The sequence below is a fragment of the Podarcis pityusensis genome, assembly GCF_964106645.2.
Source record: "Podarcis pityusensis genome assembly, chromosome: 2".
In the NCBI taxonomy this organism is placed as follows: Eukaryota; Metazoa; Chordata; class Lepidosauria; order Squamata; family Lacertidae; genus Podarcis; species Podarcis pityusensis.
In genome coordinates this window covers 72,945,170-72,965,121 of record NC_138029.1, presented here as the reverse complement: position 1 = coordinate 72,965,121, position 19,952 = coordinate 72,945,170, and the positions used below count along the sequence as shown (strand labels likewise).

The following is a 19,952-nucleotide window of genomic DNA, read 5'->3' as shown; positions in this document are numbered from 1 at the left end:
GGTTTCTGAGAATGTGGGGCGTAGCACCCATCAGGCCACTTACAGGAAGGGGAAGGCTCCCGAGTCAGGGCCAGCTCGGACTGGGTGGGAGCAATTTCCTAACTTGACATTGCATCATACTGATTTTTTAAAAAACAAAATATTCTGAGTGTTTTGTGTCAGCTGGGACCTGGGGAAGGGGCCAACCTACTGGTTGAAGGAGCTGGGAAAGAAAAAGTGAAGAGGTACCTAAGGAGTTCCACTCAGATAAGTCTCCCATGAGCAACTGTACCCCAGGCCCTCTAAACTTCTCCCTCCTCCAGAATTATTCCTGACACGTGAGCTCTGGGTAAATATTTGCTTCCTGCTGGGATATTCCTGTGTGCACAGCCCAGCTGGCAGATCCATTTAGCCAAGCTGCGAAGGCTGGTGCTGTCGGTGGGAATCATGCAGGCCGTGGGTGCTCTGCTCCTTCTGTTGGGCTGTACCTTCAGCACAGGTAAGAAACTTCTCTCCCATTTCTGAGTATATGTTGACTAGAGGTGGGTAAGAATTCCTGGTGAGGGGCTTCCAATCTGGGCCGCCTCCAAACTGGCAGTATTTTATGGGACGGATTCAGTTGTATACTGGAAATTTAGGTTTGCATGATTACAGTGGATGAAAGTGCTCTAGTGTGACAAATCCCTTGTGGTTTGGAAAGTGATGGGGAAACAGGCTGAAAAGTGTGGAACAAACACTTGATTAACAGGAAGACTTATAAACACTGCAAGCAAATGGTGAATTCTGCGTGTGTGGTTGTATAATTCCCCATGAGCAAATCAAAAACAAATGTGCAGTAAACATTAACCACAGTGTAGGCTTTGTGCATGTGAATTGGAATGGATGTTCAAAAAGCAGGCTGTCTGGAAGAGCCTCTAGTCCTGTTGAAGCACACAATCTGAGCAGAGTGAGGAAGAGAACTGGCTTGTCTTCCTCCCAACTCTTGCTATCCCAATCTCTCATGTCCCCTCAGAGCTCTAGATAAGCAAGCAAGGAGCAATTGCTAAGAGCAAACACAATGGGTGGAACTCAAAATTGTGCTAAGGTGGTTGTTTCATCTGTGCAGGTATTTCTGTGTGCTAGATAGAACAATCTCTCCTCTCCTTCCTCCATGCCCTGCTTTGGGGCTTCTCCAGACTCCCTAACCTCCCAGAGCTGATTTGGAGGGGGCGTGGAGGCACATGGAGGGAGGAGAGAGGGGAACAGCCCCATAGTGCTGGTGGGACTTGTTGCACTGGTTCCGGCTAGAGCAACACCTGAGTTGAATCTGGCCCAACTTCTAGGCAGTGTCTCTGCCTCCCTCTCTCCCCTGGCAGGGCTCAAGAGCCTTTGACAGATTCATCACCAACATTCAGTGGGTCTGAATTTGGCAATGCAGTTCTATAGCTAATGCATGCAAAAAAAATGTACTCAACTAAAATGTGCAAAACCCCCCACATATTAATGAAAAATAACATTAATATTACATCAGGAGAAATTGCTTTCCAAAACTGTGTATATTATGAGAAATTTGCAGATGATTTTTCTTTTTTTAAAAAAAATTGCAAAGCAATGTGTAAATGAGAACAGAATTTAAGACTGGGAAAAAATGAGAAATGGAAAGAAACCAAAACTGACAGATTTCTCCATCCCCAGCTCCAAAACTGTCCCTTACTCCTTGGCTTCACAAACTGCTAGAAGATCACATCTTAAGTGTTAGGAGCCCTGCTTGCTTGCTTGCTTGCTTGTTTCTCTGGATTGTGCCCTGCATCTTCTGAAGCTGGTCGGATTCTCGATTCTTTTCAAGGGGCCAGAGCAATGTGCATTTTAAAAATGTCTTTCCAGGCCAGCGTTCTCCTCTGAATGACTTCCAGAAACTAAAAGCGACTAAGCTAGTCCATTTGTCCTACCAGAGGGCGGAGCAGCCCAAGGCCTTAGAAGAGTGTGCACGGGGTTGTGTCTTGTGGCTTGACTGCAGGTAAGAGGCAAAGCCAGAACACTGGGTGCACAAGGGCACAGGAGCTGCAGAATCATACCGGGATGAACAGAAGGACCTGCCTTTGGTCCCAGGAGATGGTCTGAAGGCACGCAAGGCCATCACCTTGCTAAAGCTAAGCAGGTCTGGGTCTGGTGGTCAGTGCCTGCATGGGGAGGCCACTTGAGAATCACAGGTAGATTGCCTTAGGTTCCATGGTGGTCGGGGTGGGGAGGCAGGATAGAAATGTAACAAAATTAAAATCTAGGTCTTTGGTTTATCTAGCCTTGGTGGCCTACAGGAAGCTGCTATCTCAGCTTCAGCATCTCTACCTTCACAGCTGGAATATAGGAATAATATTGACTTACCATACATAGTTGCTGTCAGGACTGCCGAAATAATTTATGAACACAGTAAGACTTTTATGCTTATTATTAGCAGAGGTGTGAGGAGGCGGCCCAGATAGAATTCAAATAACAATGGAAAGCAGAAGCTAGGGTAACTGGGAATCTGTTGTATATGGAAGCAAATTCCAAAATAGGACATGGGATACTCTGATTGCTTTTCTGGGCCAATGACTATTCTGCGGTTGTGTTGCTCCTCCAGAGCCTTCCACTACAACTTGCACAGTAATCGATGCCAGCTGCTGAATTTCACCCAGCATACACCCCACACTCAGTTGCAGAGGAATGTCCACTATGACCTCTACCAGAAAAAAGGTAGGATGGAGCAGACTTGAACTTTGCAAGGAAAGGGAATGTGAGGAATCATCACAAATGTGCAATGGAAGTATGTTCTGAAGCGGCCCTCAGTCAACAGATGTGTTTATTTCAAGACAGAGAAATGACTCTGCTGCAATTTGGAGAATAAAAGCTGTTCAATGATTGGGTGAGCTGTAAGTGAGAGCACTCACTTAAGCAGGTCAAGAGGGAGATGACCGTGGGCAGCAAGGAGCAGGCCAGGGTGGGGGCTGAGAGTTAAAATACCTATTAAGACCCCCCCACTTGTGCTTGTGGAGTATGGGAAAAAGAGGGGGCAACTAACGTTTGCTCTATGCTAATCCGCTTGTGTCATGCCACCTTGGAATTTATCAAAGGACAGAAGTCCAGTTACACTGCCCTGCTGTGCTCAGATGTCCTGTGCCTTTGTGCATGAGCTTTATGAGTATCTCCATCACTTATCATCTCTCCCTTCCACAGGTTACATAAGGCGCTGCATCATGGGAAATGGGACAAGCTACAGAGGGAACCAGTCGGTGACTGAGAAGGGGAAAACCTGTCAACATTGGGGCAAAAAGACTCCGCACGACCACAGGTAAATCTTTATGAGGGACGAAGTAAGAGTGAAATATAAATCCCTAAAACAACAACATAATACAGGTGCAGTGTAAATAGTGAGAACATGGTCCCACTGTACCCTTTGGTAGTAGCGCCGACCCTGTGGGAACGCCCTCCCATCAGATGTCAAGGAAATAAACAACTATCTGACTTTTAGAAGACATCTGAAGGCAGCCCTGTTTAGGGAAGTTTTTAACGTTTGATGTTTTGTCGCATTATTATTATTATTATTATTATTATTATTCTGCTGGGAGCCAGCCAGAGTGGCTGGGGAAATCCAGCCAGATGGGTGGGATATAAAAATAAATTATTATTATTATTATTATTATTATTATTATTATTATTTCCCAGTGCTTGTGTGTGTGTTGGATGAGTTAAGAAATGTCCATTGTTGAACATTTCAGGACCAGGAGCAGGAGTAGGGAACCTGTGGCCCTCCATATGTTGTTGGACTCCATCTCCCATCAGTCCTAGCCAGCGTGATGATCAGGGACGATGGGAGTTGTTTGTTAAGATCTTCATATTCAAACAAGCCTTTGAAAGTGAATGGATTGACTGTGCTGATTGCTGGACTGTTGTCAGGGCAAACCATATTTTAATTACTTGTTCAACTGTATTTTAACTTTTGTTTTAATTAATTGTGGCTTCAAAATTGAAGTTTCTGTTTGAATAAAACAGAGGGTTGATTTTTGCAGAGAGTTCTAGATTAATTGCTAAAAGGATCCTTTTGGTTTGGAACATTTGCCTGAGCCTGACAGTTCTGCCTCTGTTCTATAAGGTTTTCCCCATCACGATATAATGGGTTGGAAGAAAATTATTGCCGGAATCCTGATGATGATGAGCATGGCCCTTGGTGCTACACAACTGACCCTACAACCCGGCACCAAAGCTGTGGCATCAAGAAATGTGAAAATGGTATGTAGATTGGCTTGAGAAACCTGCATACCACTCACCCGCTGAGCCACTGACTAATCTCACATAATTATTCACAAAGTTACAATTATTGGCAAATATGCATTTGCACTACTGAGGTTTCAGTTTCAAACATCTCAAGGACAAAAATGTCATTTGAAGCACTGGTATTGCCAGGTTCAATGCTCCAATAATTTTGGAAAAATAGACCCAATATTGTAGCCTTTCAGGTGAAAGAAGCCAGTTGAATTCTCAAATCAAGTGATGCCTCTTCCAACGTCATTTTTAATTAATTCCATGAACTAGCCCAATATCTTGTCTCTGACTAGCACTCACCCAGCGGTAGGTAGAATTCCTCAGAGTCAGTAATGAAAACAGCTAGTCTGGACTTTTGTTCCCCCTTTATGCTGAGCCCCATGATTGCCATGTGGGAACACAATATTGTGGATTAGGGGGACATATTTTCTGGGCCAGTGCCAGCTTGCTGTGATTGTGCAAACGATGGGTTGTATTTTACTCAAAAGTGGACCTCCTGAAATCAATGATCATGACTAAGCTAGGTCCATTAATTTTAATGTGCCTGTTCTGCATAAACCTTAGTTGGACGCCACCCAGTTATTTTAATTTGATTGTCTATAACTGAAGATGACCGTGAATTCCCCCTTTGAAATTTAGTCTTGCTAGCTGTACGGTATCTGCTGCAGATTTTGAAGCAACATGCAAGAAGCATCAAGGTTAAATATGGTGCAATGATACTGAGACCTGCTTGTGTCTGATGTCTGGCATTGCCTGGTGTCTCTGCGTGTTTATTTGTATGAGATGGCGCTGATGGTTATCAACCTACGTCCAGTCTGGTGTCCTCTCATCTCACTGCATGCTGGCTCTTGTCAGCTTGCTTTGCTTGTGTTGTCTGATATCTGCTTAGGTCTCAGGAGTCTCATTTCTTGTCTCCGTCTGATCTTGCTTGTTTGGCGTCTGCTCAAGTTGCCTGGTGTCTTCTCTTTCTATGTGTATGTTCACATTGCCTTGCATTGGTATCGGTGCTTGCTGACAAGGCTAGCCCAAGACATTTTGCTGCCTAAGGTGGAGCAACAGATCAAGTCAACATGCCTAAGAGCCATGGGTGGCCAACTGATTGTGGCACTTGAGGCAGAAAACCCCACAAGTGCTTTTCTCTTTTCCTGAAACTAAACAAAAAATAAAAATACAGCTGTAATAAATTAAAGAACTTACCAATCACTTTCGCTGCCTGTTATGTACTGAGCTTGGATCCTAGAACAATAGGCAGGTAGGATCCTAGAATACAACAACCTGATTGGCCTGCAGGACCAGCCCAATCAGGCCTCAGGAGGAAGTTAATCAGCCTATTAGGTCAGTAGGAACCTAGAATGTAACCACCAATTGGCCTGCAGGAGCAGCCCAATCAGGCTCCAGGAGGGAAGCAGAGTCAGCCAATCACACGGGACCAATTGTGCAAATAAGGTATATAAGGCCTGAGGTTTGGGGTGGAAATTCATTCACTGTTTACGAGCTGCAATAAAGAGCATGAAATCACTACGCGACTCCAAGTATATTTCACTGCCCTTTCAGGACACCTCAAACCAGCTTCCTGGGGCAAACTTTGCTTGCTCAGGTTTTGCTCATCTGCTCATGTCTTATGGGGTTTGCTCATGCCAGTAACTTTTACAGAATGTGTCCTCTCCTCACCTTTCCAGCTGAGGTGTCAGGTGAGGCTTGAGCAGCTTCATTCTGCAGTGACTCTCTCTGTCTGTCTTTGAATTGCAGTGGCATGCCTGTCATGTAACGGGGAGGACTATCGTGGCTTCGTGGATCACACTGAGTCTGGCAGAGAGTGCCAACGATGGGACCTGCAGCACCCTCACAGGCACCCATACCAGCCAAACAAGTACTAAGTTCCAGTCCTTGGGAAACATATTAAAGGGCAGGGTAGGGACATTTCACATCATAAAGTGACTGGGGAGCTCCTCATTATGGAGCTTTTTGGCAGACATGGGAATCTGCCCATAGCTGTCAACTTTTCCCTTTTCTTGCGAGGAATGCTATTCAGAATAAGGGAATTTCCCTTTAAAAAAGGGAAATGTTGACAGCTATGAATCTGCCCCAAGCTACGTTGGTGCCTCACAGTGAACTACTAGGCTATTATTGCCCGTAACAGAAATTGGCTAGTGGGCGCATTTGGAATTTTGAGAAAATATTGTTGGTCACAAAATGGCTGCTTTGTAGAGTGTCTGCATAGCACAAAATGGTTCCCACATTTAAAAGAGCAGAGGAAAAGGTGTGGGCATGCCCCCCCAACAATGGAAAAAGATGCCTACACCAGCCACTGTGGTGCTTGTTGAGAAGGAGAAGCTATTTGCATCTCTCCTTTGTTCAGAGTGGGGGATATCCAGTCCTGACATCCAGTGAAATGTGCGCATATCGGATGGGACATATTCAAATAGGACAGGCTGAGACAGAAGCAGGAGCTGCCCTGTTATCTTCCTGCAGGAGGTGCAAATCAAGGTTTGCTGTAGGAGCAAGTGAAAATAGAAACAATGTGCACATGGTTTCACACACATCCTTCTTCTCTCTCCTGCTGCTTAAAGATACCCCGATAAAGACCTAGATGACAATTACTGCCGTAATCCTGACAGTTCCGAGCGTCCTTGGTGTTACACAACAGATCCAACTAAGGAGCGAGAATATTGCCACATTCGGAAATGCAGTAAGTCCTCCTGAGATTTCAGGCAGTGGTGGAGCAAGCCGATTGGGCGCCTGGGGTGACGCGCGTGGCCTGCATCCAGGAGCGGGGCCAGCCAGGGCAGGACACTCTGTGGGGCCTCCAAGGTGTCTGCCTGCCTCCTCCCACTCAGCCGTCCTACAGCTGAGGGGGAGGCGGCAGGTGGACCGCTTGCGGTAGTGTGTAGCCTGCGGGCGCCCAAGCCACCGCGTCATTCCCAGGAGAGGCTCAGGCGCACTGCAGGCCCAGCGGTGAGTGCCGCCTGGCATTTTGTCACCCCCCTCAGTGGTGACACCCAGGGCAACCCGCTCCCACCGCACCCCTCTTCCTCCGCCCCTGATTTCAGGGTTCACCTGATAGCAACAATAGGGAGAGTATTGTCTTGAAGGGTATGCTACTGAGTGAAATCTGTTCCTAAGAAAAATTCAGCAGGTTGACCCCTGCCTGCTGGGTTTCCCTCTTCTGCTCACCCTTTGAGGTGGCATTGTCCCCACCACTGTTATTAGTGATTTGAGAGCCAATAAATGTTGGGCTTGTTTCACCTGCTGATGTGAGAGGACAGGGAGTACAACATGTTCTTATGGAATGAAAAGGGAGGAGAGGGCAGAGCAGCCATTTAGCAACAGACACCTCTTTCCCTTTCAGTTTGATAGAGAAGATTGGGCCCAGCTTAACCCAAGGTCCACACAAGAGCCAGTGACAATGAGCTTTGGCAATGATATGTTTGTTCTCAAGGGGAGTGTGCAAATGTCCGTAGAAACTCACACTGAACAATCCTAAATTCACTTAGCAGGGACTCAGCTATAGGTGATTAAATATGCACAGGTGCCCAAGGTGAAAAATTCCCATTTATCTTCACCTCAGCATCTACCTGATGCACGCGACCTCTGACCCCAAAACTTCCACTCCCAAAACGTGATGCACACAAATCTGCATTTTGCTGTGAAGTCTGTAAAATGCTGTCTTGAAAGTCTAAAAATCAATTCTGAAACTGATCATCATTAATTTAAAAAACACCCAGAATGTAAGCACATACATAAAATATCAGTTTTGAACCTTCAGCTGCAACCCTCCCCCCAATGAGTAACTTGAAATTTTGTCTCACAAGACCTTTGAAGTGTGTTTAGAATTAGTTTTGTAGCTATGTTTTTTTCTGTCTTATTTATGATGTATGCTACTATATTGGTGTGGTAAAATTGGTTTTTGAAATAATTGTGGCTTTGATTTCCTTTTTCCACCCCTGGAAGTAGAGAAGCGCCGACACCTCCCGTCTACAACCAGCTGCTTCAGAATGAAAGGAGAAGACTATCGAGGCAAAGTGAACATCACTGCAACAGGAATCCCCTGCCAACGCTGGGACTCTCAGATGCCTCACCGTCACCATTTCCTGCCTGAGAAATATGAGTGCAAGTAGGTCCTTATTCAGCAACATGGAGGGATTCTTGAATTTGCCCAGTTCCCAGAAGTTCCAGGTGCAAGTTGAGCCCAGATAGGAGTCTTTTGGTGCTTCTGTGGGCAGGTGAGGAAGCTGCTGATATTCTGTCTTGCAATCTCTAGGGGCCTTAAGGAGAATTATTGCCGGAATCCAGATGGCTCAGAGGCCCCTTGGTGTTTCACTAGCCTCCCCAACATGAGGACAGCCTTTTGCTTGCAAATCAAACGCTGTGCTGAGGATGTGCAGACAGAAGGTGAGAGCTGGATGGACTGGTATGATGAGCTGGGATCGAGTGGGATCCTTTCAACAGCGATTCTTTCTTTTCTCTTTCTATTCAAGTCTGGGTAGTGCCAATATAATATAAAATATTATAATTTATATTATATTATATTATATTATATTATATTATATTATAGCACCATAAAAAAGCTTTTGTATGTGATTTGGTATTGGAGGGTTTGACAGAGCTGCAATGCAGGTTTCCAAGTTTACAGCTACCAAGCATAGAATCACTTAACTATATAAAAGAGCAAGTCTTGCTGAAGTCAAACCAACATGGCCTCTGTAAGGCTAAGTTCTGCCTTACGAACCTTTTTGAGTTCTTTGGAAATGCCAAGAAGCAAACAGATAGAAGCGGTCCAGCTGACACTTGACTCTCAGTTGCAATTGACTTTTGCAAAGCAACGGCACCGGGGCCTGTGACGCTGAGTCTCCTTTTTTAGAGGTCTTCTTGTGGATCAATAACTGGTTCAGAAACAGGAAGCAGTGAGTGGGAATTATGGAAAAGTTCTTCCAATGGAGAAAGTGGAGTCCCTCCAAGATCAGTATCTAGACCTGTGCTTTTTATCTTGTTCATAAATGACCTAGAGTTAGCAGGTAAACAGTGAGGTTGCCAGGTTTGCTGATTAATTGTTCAGGGTGGTTCAACAGCAGCAACAACAACAGGGATGGCTTCCTTGGCTCCTCATAGGCATCTGGTTACCCCCTGTAGGCTGGACTAGCTGGATAATTGCCCTGATCCACCAGGCTGTTTTTATATCCTTACGGTTTGCTGTGTTAGAGATGATATTGAAGTGTAGAGTAGGCAATGGCACTCAGGTGGGTCATTTGTCCTCACAGACTGTTACCATGGAAATGGAGTCGAATATCGAGGCACCGTTAGTAAAACCCGGAAGGGAATCACTTGCCAGAAGTGGAAAGAGCAGTCACCTCACAAACCACAGTGAGTATGTGATGGTCTGTCCTAATGAAAATTTCTGCCCTCATCCATATGAGTTCTGAAGGTAAAGAGCCTGCCCCCCCCCCCGGATTTTGGGGCCTAGCCATCAATTCCTTTCCCAAAACCTGTAAGCCCTGTACATCCCCAAAATAAATGAGGGGGGGGGGAGAATAGAGTAAAATAAAGTGCACGTCTTTGTCATTTTTAATGTTTCAGGTTACTTGAACCTGCCAGCACTGTATTGGTACAGAATCAGTATACTGGGCACCATACCACATCCCTGTGTAGCAACAGTGAGGAAGAGGGATTGTCTTATTGTGGGGGGAATCTGTACTAGCACTGGAGAAAGGAGCACACAGCCCTCAAAGAACTAAATTTGAAAAATAAAATAAAATGAGAAGCTCCACAAAATGGGATATTGGAGTGGGATGTTGTAGCCTTGCCAGTGTTTATCACTTTAAAAATTGCGGATAACTACCTGAGTCGGTGCTTCCACATATGAGTGGCTTAGCTTGGCTTTTATTCTAAAGAAAAAAAGAAAACATACACAAATTAACCCCTTCTGCCTAGTGCACATTATGTTATGTTGCTTGTGCAATTACATTTGAGATGGTATCACTAGCTGTGGGGAAAGAATTGCACCCCCCCCCGACAATATAAATATTGTCATTTGTATGCTGGGAAATGCAAATACCTGCTCAATGCAGGTGCTCCCAAATGTCTGAATCAACCACAACAAATAACTGAAAGTGGGGTATCTGTTGCATGACTAGGAATTCTTCCAGATAGGCCTTGGGGATTTAGGGAACAAGAGGCAGTCAAGTGTTCATGTGCTGAAGGGATGGTTGCCCTTTCTTTCTCCTAGGGTCTTCCCTGTCATGTTCCCCACTGTGCATCTTGAAGAAAATTATTGCCGCAACCCTGACAATGACAGCCATGGCCCCTGGTGCTACACCATGGATCAGAAAACTCAGTTTGATTACTGTGCTATTAAGCCATGTGGTGAGTCTCTGAGCCAATTTTGAGAGTTAGGCCAATGTCATGATGAACAGGACCCCCCTGTCCTGGTCACTCCCAGGCAGTTCTACCAATAGTGGGCAACTTGCGTCCCCTGCCAGCTGTTTTGTGCACTCTATGGAAGGAAGCCTTTGGCTTACCTTGCCTGTTCTGTATTGGTTAGTTTGTAGGTTTGTGTGCAACACAGCAACCCCCTTGGGCATTTTGATATTGGAATAACATTTGACACACACATTCTGTATTTCATATTTTAAACCCCAGCTTGACCCCCTACACCTATTTTGAAGAGGGCCTGGAAAGGTGTAAAGCACACTGTTGCTCTGTTTCAGCATTCCAAAACATGCAAAAATGATCACATGTGGTAGAAGATTGCATGTGGTTGGAGATTAAAATCACCCTGTTAACAGCACTGGGCTGAGAGGAGAGAGTTACACCATTCTTCTCAGTTTAGCATTGAAGCAGGACAATTTCTCCATTATGGAGTTGATCAGCATTAAACCTCTTCCCACAGCTTAGTGCTGTGCTGGACAAATCATCCCATTGCAACAAACAGCAGCAAGGAGAAATTTAACTTCTTCTCTCAGCCCAGTGCTGTGATGGGGATGAGTGTGGTCTGTTCCTGGGTATGAATAGATTAAAATTGCCCTTTTCTTGCATAGAGTTGAGATGGGGCATCCAGTTTTACTGAGGGCTGGCTGCCACCTGCTGAGACTTGGCAGGATAGATTTGGCCTGCAGGTTCACCAGCCCTGAAGTATATAGTAATCAAATGGTGTACAGAAAGCAAGTGTTGTGTTTGCACATGTAAACCAGCCCTATGTTTCCTCTTTTTAGCCGGTGACAATAAGCTGTCTAACTTGCTGAACCCGGGTAAGTCTCCTGTGCCTGATGCCTGTGAAAGTTGGGAAGGAGGCAGTTCTGATGAGAAGGGAGTGAAGCTGGGCTGGGGAACCTGGACTTTGCCAACAAGCTTTGGAAGCTGAAGTCTCTTGTTTTGCTTTTCACCACTGAGAGCGTTGTGCCTGACTTTGCTCTCACATTCCTGGTTGCAGATAACGTGGTCTTTGACCAATGTGGCAGGAGGGATGAACGAGTGCAGCTTCGGGCTCGTATTGTGGGCGGGCGACCTGGGAATTCGCCTTGGACAGTCAGCATCCGCAATCGGTGAGAAATATACGAATGCTGGTGGTAGAGTTCCATAAGGAAGATGAAAAGTTTTCAATGGTCTGGACACCTCTGCTATGGGGAAGAAATCAGAGTGAATCTGTCCAGCAGGAAGCGGTGATGGGAAAAGAGCCACCTCAGTAATCCAATGGCTTCAAGGGGAGATTTCAGCCCTGTGATACCGCCTCATTTCATTTATCCTTCGTCTTCGTTACTCAGCTCTCACTGTGTGTTCCAAGCAATGAAAGCACTGCAAAAGGGAAAGTTCTCAGCAACAGGCTGGCAAGCTGATCGGTTTTTTTGTATTATATGTCTTACAGGGAATTAGTCCACTTCTGTGGAGGATCATTGGTGAATGAGCAGTGGGTCATTAGCACACGCCAGTGCTTCTCTTCCTGGTAAGCATTTTATCTGGCTTTCCTCTGAGGTTTCCTGCGCTATCTCCTTCTGGTGCCCCTTGGGAAAGGCAGTACAGTGGTACCTCAGGTTACAGACACTTCAGGTTACAGACTCCACTAACCCAGAAATAGTACCTCAGGTAAGAACTTTGTTTCAGGATGAGAACAGAAATCACGCGGCGGTGGCGGGAGGCCCCATTAAAGTGGTACCTCAGGTTAAGAACAGTTTCAGGTTAAGAATGGACCTCCGGAATGAATTAAGTTCTTAACCCGAGGTACCACTGTACTGTTGTTTTGTGGCAGAGCCTAATTCCTGATACTGCACAGGAAATTGCTGAGGAGCCACCTTGCTGAAACCATTGACTGTTGGCCAGTCATTTATCCTAGATGGAAATAGCCTCTGCAAAGGTGTGGGGGGGGGGGAATGCCATGGGTAAAGAAACACCCTAGCTCAGCTTTCCCCAGCTCTTGATGATTTGGACTACAACTCCAGTCAGCCATGCTGGCTAGGGCTGAGGAAAGTTGTAGTCCAAAATATCCAAAGGGCACGTGGTTTGCAGAAGCTGAGCTAGCACAGCTCATTTAAAGCACTCAGTCAACAGCAGCTTCAGTTCCTGTCCCAGAGTTGCATTCAGGAAATGTAAATCCATTTCACGTTCGCTTTCAAAGGAGGAAGCTGCAAACTGCATTTTTTTAAAAAAGTATGGCTTGTCTTAATATGCTTTTGCTGTGACCTCTGTTAGCAACAGCTAAAACCAAAAAGTAAACTATAAACAAATGTAAAATGTCTGAAAGACAAGAGCATCCGTTCCGCAAGTCCATTCAACTACTGAAAAGTTCAGAAACTAAGGTGTGGCATCCGATTGGTTCCTGATTGCTCAGGCGTGTCGGAAACAATAGTGGAAGCTGCACCAGACGTTTGGCTTCCAAAAAAAGTTTGAAAACCAGAACACTCACTTCTGGTTCTTGGTCATTCGGGAGCCAGAATGTTCGACTCCCAGGGTGTTCAGGAGTCAAAGTACGACTGTAATGTCAAAGCCAGTCAAGCCTATCTGAGGAGGATGTTCCAGAGTTGGGATGCTAACACCAAAGAAGCCCTCTCCTTTGTGCAGTCATAACACACTTAGAAAGGAGCTCAAGTAGGGAAGCTGCCACTTAGGATTGCAATCTTTGGACCCCTATGATAACTGTGTTCCTCTTATTGGCAGTGAAGCTGACTTGTCTGGTTATCAAGTCTGGCTTGGGACACTCTTTAGGAACCCTGGTCCCAACGACCCTGACAAACAGGCCATTCCCATCTCCAAGATTGTGTGTGGCCCCTCCGAGTCTCTTCTGGTGATGCTGAAACTGGAGAGGTGAGTGCCTTTTGGAGATGGGCTCTGTGTCTACTACAGAATGGATGTGGCTTCCATGTTTTGTATCCTAAAACAGGGGTGGGGAATGTTTTTCAGCCTCCATCCCTTTCCAGGCAATGTGCCAATGGCAAACAGTTCCAGAGGCAAAAGTGGGCAGAGCAACAAATGTAAATTCTATCTTTGTACAGCCATCTACTTTCTACACACATCTATCCAGACAAGCAAAAGGCACCCTCAAAATTCAATGACACATTCTAGGCAGGCAAAAACACCTGTGGTGTGATGCAGGGCCAATGAGTGTGTGTGAACTGCAGAGAGTTTTGAGGCCAGATAGAGAGGCCTGGATATCGTTCTAGGGCCTCAGGTTCCCCAGCTCTGTCTGAAGATGTGGATGGATCCTATTTACCCATTGCACTTGCACATTCCTGAATATGTGTACATTGGTTCTTGAGAAGACCACCCTCATTGACATTGGATAGTCCAACTGGATGCTGTGAAACCTTTAAGTCTTGGAAAGGGAATGATGACCGTCACCCCCATAAATGCACACATTTAGCAGAATGAGGTGGGACTGAGCAGTGCATGGAAGACTGAGGGTGTTCCATACCTGCCAGTGCAATTCCACAGCCCAATCTGGGGTCAGGGGACCAGCCTGCCTAGTTGTTCTTATCTTGGGGTCTTGGCATTTAACCTTTATTTTAAATAGGGCAGGGCCATAGCTTAGTGATGGGCCATCTGTTCTGCATGCATGGTTCAATCCCAGGCATCTCCCTATAGGGCTGGGATGACTCCAGTCTGGAACCCCATTGCCAGTTGAAGCAGACAGAACTGAGCTACATAGACCAAAGGTCTCGTTCAGTATAAGGCAGCTTCCTATGCTCCTTTTTGTGTTAGGTTAACAGAAAACAGATAATTTTTTATTATTACATCAAAAGATATATACACACACACTATTATTATTATAGTAGACGCCAATATATTTTTTTGTTTGGCTTGCCTCTTGGCCTAGGTGCATAACACTAAATGATGGCTCAAGTGTAGAGTGCCTCCTACCACCTTGGAAGTTGGGACACCATCTTCTGTTCTTCAGCTAGAATTCTACTCCTGTGGTTCATTCTGTGGAGAACTATAGCTTTCAGGGGAGCAGTCTGTGAGGGCAGTGATATGTGCAAGAGGGAGTTGGCAGATGAGAAAGATAAAGTGATGTGATGTGATGGATGGATTTCAACAGGAGTGTTTAACAGGTGGGACAGGATATCCAAGACAAGGCTAAATTCAGCATCAGTTTTAGGTTTTGAGGATGTTGTTTCTCCTCTGCCTGATTGACAGGCACCTCCCTTTCCTGGGCCTAGCAACCGTGATGTTCTCCTGGAAGCCAAATTTTGAGACTCCTCTTCCCTGGGGAGTTCCAGGGAAATGGGATTGTAATTCTCACCTGTAATGGATTTCAGTGAGTTGTGTGGTTGTCTCCATATCTCAAAGCTCTTATGCCATGCAATAATGGAAACACAACAGAAGGGACTTCACTGGTCATCAACAGCCCTTGCCAGAAGTAGGAATCTTACTTACATCACCCCTCTTGAAAGGCTAGCCAACCCTACTTTGCCTCTACTGATAACTTTTGAATATCCTCCTAACTCAGAAACTGAACCAACCTAAATCAGAATGGACCTGACTCAGGAATAGCCCTCCAGAAGTGGTCAGACTGTAGTTCCCAGCATCCCTGACCATTGGTCATGCTAGCTGTGGCTAATGGGAGCTGGAGCCCAACGACATCTCTTACAGGATCTACTCCCTGCTGATAGTTATGTGTGGCAGCTATTGCCACACCGTATTTTCCCATGTATAAGAGGCCCCCATGTATAAGATGCCCCCTACTTTTGGGGACCCCAAATTTAGAAAATGGGCACATTCACTATCCGTGTAGAAGACGCCCCCAGATGTTTAACCTTATTTTAAAGTAAAAAAAACCTAGTTTATACATGGAAAAGTACGGTAAGCAATGCAGTTGCATGAGCAGTCGGCCACAGGCATGACGCTGGCACAGCCAGCAACTTGTAGTGACATTATCTTGGCTCTCTTATTTGAATATTGGTGGTTTTATAGCCTCTTTCTTTCTTCCTGAAGGCCAGCAATTCTGAATCAGCGTGTGGCACTGATCTGTCTTCCCCCTGAGCGTTACATTGTGCCTGCGAACACCGTATGTGAGATTGCAGGATGGGGAGACACCAGAGGTACAGTCTCAGAAAAAGGGTATTGGGGAACAATTGGTGGGTAGATGGTTTTTTTATTTATTTACTATGTTTATACAAGGCCACTCAGTAAGATTGTTATCTGGGTGACTCTGTTTTTTATTTTTCTCTTTTATTTTGTATCATTGAAACAAGAGTGTGCAGCATAACAATATTAAAATAAGAATAGAAGCAGATAATTAAAATATACAGCACATAAATAGTGGTTCAGGACACTAAAACCTCAGATTTGGGAATTTGTTTTAAGTGTTTATCTGGTGCTTAACTTATCATATCAAAGGTACCAGGTGAGTCTCTTTGGGAAGGGCACTTCACAACCGAGTGCTACCATTGTGGAGTCCCCTCCCCCAGGCAGTCTGCCATCTTGCTTCACTTGGTGGGGGCACCTGAAGAAAGGCCACTGAAGAACATTCAAGGTCCAGGTATATAAATGTGGAAGGAGGCCATCTTTGATCTGACCTGGTCCTAAGTCATTCAGCACTTTGAAGGTTAATACTGGCACTTTGAATTGGGACTGAAAATGGACTGAGAACTAGCGCAGCTAACAAAATTCTGGAGTAATATGACTGAATCACTCAGTCCCAGTTAGAAATATTGTAGTCTTATATTGGGCCAACTGTAGTTTCTGAACTTTTCTGAAAGGCAACCCCACACATTTCAATTCTCTAAACAGAATCATGGTCTCGCAGCCACTCACCCTTCCAATTTGCCAGGAACTTCTTTAGTGGCTACTCTCTAATTCCATCTATTCTCACTTTCCTTCCTTCTGCCACATCAGCTACAGAGATTATGTTCCCCAGTCGAATAAAAAGCTTTGATGCATGCTGGACCCACTCACTGACCCTGCCTCACAGTGTGTGTCCCTCATGACATGGTCCAGCTATACAGGAGGTTGCCTAAGCCAGTTCATCCTCACCACCATTTGTTGATTTGTATGCCACTTTTCCAGGAGACTGTGCCCAGAGTGGCTCACAGCATATCAAATGAGCAATAAGGATAACAGTTCTAAGAATATTATTAGAAACAACCATAATATCAAATAAATAAGTACAAAAAGTCAACATTGTATAAAACAATACAAAAGTTAAAATTAGGTTAACACCTTAAAATTAGACTATTGCCAAACACAGAAACAAAAAGTATTGTATAATATACCTGCATCCCATAGTGTGGTTCTGAGAGACTCTTCAAGCATCCAGGGAGCCTGCCCCATCTCTCACTTGGGGTAGTTCAGAGACTCCTAGACTAGCTCTCACTAACAGGAGCCTTATACCCACCATTATCATAGGTCTGAAGCCAAACAGGCAACCAATAATTTTCCTTCCACACTAATTTTCCTTTCATACCCCCCCACCCACCCAGGTTGCAAGCCATAGACAAAGTTTTTTGGGGGAGGGTACTGCCCCCACCCTCAGGGCGACCCCCAACCGTTGCTCCTAAGCCTCTGATTCTGCTCCCCATGCAGGAACTGGTAATGAAAATGTCCTCAATGTGGCCAAGCTGCCAATCATGAGCAACCAAGACTGCAATGTGGCTCTTCGAGGCCGTGTGAAGGAGAGTGAATTGTGCACGGCACCCTTGAACGTACCTGTGGGAGCCTGTGAGGTAAGCAAGGCAGGGTATGTGAGGGGCTGAACTGAGCTGCTTTGAGTGCCCTGATATGTGAGGTGAGACACATATCCTCCTCCTGCTTCTCATGTAGATTCCCAAGAGAAGGAGGGACCTGCAGAGAGGGAAGGAAGACAGGGTTAGGAAAAGGCTAGAAAGGTTAAGATCAGTACCAGGAAACAGTCCTCTGAGGGAAGAAGTGGATGAGGGGATCCACAAATAAAGGAACTCATGACAGGGAAAGGGGAGACATAAATACTTGAGCAAATTGTAGGAAGAAGAAAAACCACCTCTTGTGCCTTGATGGTGTTGCTCTGCCCTACAGGCACTGAGCCATGTTTTGTTTGAACTGAATTTGTCTTTTGTTCTCTGCTTCACACCTGCAGCGTGACTTTGGAGGCCCCTTGGCTTGCTTGACTTATGACTGCTGGGTGCTGGAAGGTGTGATCACCCCCAACCGCGTTTGCGCTCACAAAGAGAAGCCTGCCACCTTCATCCGTGTCTCCCTTTATGTTGACTGGATCAACAAAGTAATGAAGTTGAGCTGAGCTGTGTGGCTGGAACCAACTCATCATGAAGCCTTCCTTCCTCCACAATCACCATCCTTGAGGTCCTTTAATAAGGATCAGTGTTGCCAAATGGGAGGACATTTTCCAAGCCAGGCTGTGAACTTTGGGGGAACATTGTCCTGAGCCTGCCCTTTTGGAACACACAGGCGATGCTTTTGAAACAAATGCTGCCATAACCCAGACACACTTTTCTTCTCCTTCTACAGGAATAGCTGTCATCATGGAATCACAGGTATATCAATAGAACAAAACACCACCAAACCTATACAGTAGTAATTTGTTTGAATGCAGCACAATCCCATGTATCACAGAATTGTAGAGTCAGAAGGGACTACAAGGATCATCTAGTCCAACCCCTGCAAAGCAGGAATCTTTTTGCCCAATGTGGGGCTCAAACACCCAACCCTGAGATTCAGAGTCTCATGCTCTACAACCTGAGCTATCCCAGGTGTATTTAATTTAAAAATCATTTTGAGTCAGGCTTCTACATTGGTTATGTACCTTCCATACAGAAACACACACTTTCAGAAGGTTTGAACAAATAATATTGGTGTCATTCTCTCTCCAGCGGCAACCCCATTGCAGTAGCTCTTTTACACACTTTCCCATCTCTTTGAAGGAAGGTTCCCTCTCTCCTTCCCAGGGACTGCCATATAGGCTGAGGCCACACCGCAGGCTCCATGTTACTGCATCCCCCACTAAGCAAGGCGCTGGGTTTCCTAAGAACTTCCATCTGTCTGTCTTTCTTGTTACAAAATAAGTTTCCATATTGTTGGTATTATTATTATGTCATTAAAAAAGAACTTTGTAATAAATTAATAGTAATAATTCATTCCTTTTTGTCAAAATTCATTGGCTGAAAGAAAGCTTCATTATTCAGGCTTTGTGTAACCTAATTTTTTTTAACCATTAATGAAATCCTCTTTTTAAGTCCTGACTCCGAAGGGCAACGAACAGTGCGAAGTTGAACAAACAGTTCAAAGTTCCTCTGAAACTATTAATAACAGAGTACAGGCAATACTTAATGCAAAGCATGATGCTCTAACATTGTTGAAGCTCAATGCATGGCTTACCTTATCAGTGCCTGGGAGCTCACAAAGTAACTTACTTTTCCAATGGAAAAAAGGCTCATAGTATAGTATAGTATAGTATAGTATAGTATAGTAATAATATTGTTGCATGCCACCCTAATCTCCAAGTGATGCGAGATTACGAGGGTTCTAGGCACTTACTCAGGGTTCGTGTTTCCTTTTGTTAATGAGGCACAATGGAGACTGTGGTGTCTTTATGATATATGGTTATTTACACATACTATATATTCATAGAACTGTAGAGTTGGAAGGGACTACACGGGTCATCTAGTCCAACCTCCTGCAAGGCAGGAATCTTTTGTCCAATGTGGGGCTCGAGCCCACACCCCCATTTATATTTGTGCAGCTGGCTCTTCTTGCCTAAGGGCAGAACCTTACATTTGTCCCTATTGAAATTCATTGTATTAGTTTGGGCTCAGTTCTCCAATACGTTATGGTCATTTTGAATCCAAATTCTGTCTTTTAGTTTCCCCTCCCAGTTTGGTGTCATCTGCAGATTTGATGAGCACCCCCTCAATGCCTTTCTCCAAGTCATTCATAAAGACGTAGAACAACAATAATTGGCCCAGACCCTGTGGCACCTCATTTGTCACTTGTTCCTCAGGAGGTTGAGGAATCATCGGAGATGGAGAACAGATACAGTTACCACTGTGCTAAATAAAAGACACATCTTTGCATTTCCTGTTTTGGAAAACAGCAACAAGCAAATCTCTGTGCTTTTTTTAATACACCTAAGAAACAAAACCCTATCATGATTTGACTGATGAACTGATCAATCTTATCTGCCCTAGAAAAAGCCCATTGAATATACTAGGATTAAATTCCAAGCATGAATAGGATTGGGCAGTATACATGTGTGTTTACTCAAATATATATACATGTCT

At 45.0% G+C, this 19,952-nt stretch overlaps 1 protein-coding gene across 4 annotated transcripts; it reads left to right on the top strand.

The window, feature by feature from the left end:
* The first annotated feature begins 347 nt into the window (after positions 1 to 347).
* On the top strand, positions 348 to 18,809 carry MST1 (macrophage stimulating 1). 4 transcript variants are annotated; one of them, XM_080996445.1, is made up of 18 exons: positions 348 to 478; positions 1,843 to 1,975; positions 2,579 to 2,691; positions 3,172 to 3,286; positions 4,088 to 4,224; positions 6,007 to 6,127; positions 6,828 to 6,946; positions 8,212 to 8,371; positions 8,519 to 8,649; positions 9,516 to 9,618; positions 10,481 to 10,617; positions 11,466 to 11,501; positions 11,684 to 11,795; positions 12,116 to 12,193; positions 13,402 to 13,548; positions 15,676 to 15,782; positions 17,266 to 17,405; positions 17,795 to 18,809. In XM_080996445.1, the coding sequence occupies exons 1-18, from the start codon at positions 427 to 429 to the stop codon at positions 17,954 to 17,956; spliced, it is 2,103 nt and encodes a 700-aa protein (XP_080852571.1). In that variant the 5' UTR covers positions 348 to 426; the 3' UTR covers positions 17,957 to 18,809. The 4 variants fall into 4 exon arrangements, with proteins under 4 accessions (XP_080852571.1, XP_080852569.1, XP_080852570.1 ...); XM_080996443.1 differs by having other exon boundaries at positions 15,676 to 15,818; XM_080996444.1 differs by having other exon boundaries at positions 8,209 to 8,371.
* The last annotated feature ends 1,143 nt before the right edge of the window (positions 18,810 to 19,952 follow it).

Coding starts and splice junctions, on each gene's coding strand:
- MST1 (XM_080996442.1), top strand. CDS start 427: ATGCAGGCCGTGGGTGCTCTGCTCCTTCTGTTGGGCTGTACCTTCAGC. Junction 4,225..6,006: donor CATCAAGAAATGTGAAAATG/GTATGTAGATTG, acceptor TTTGAATTGCAG/TGGCATGCCTGTCATGTAAC. Junction 13,549..15,675: donor GTGATGCTGAAACTGGAGAG/GTGAGTGCCTTT, acceptor TTCTTCCTGAAG/GCCAGCAATTCTGAATCAGC.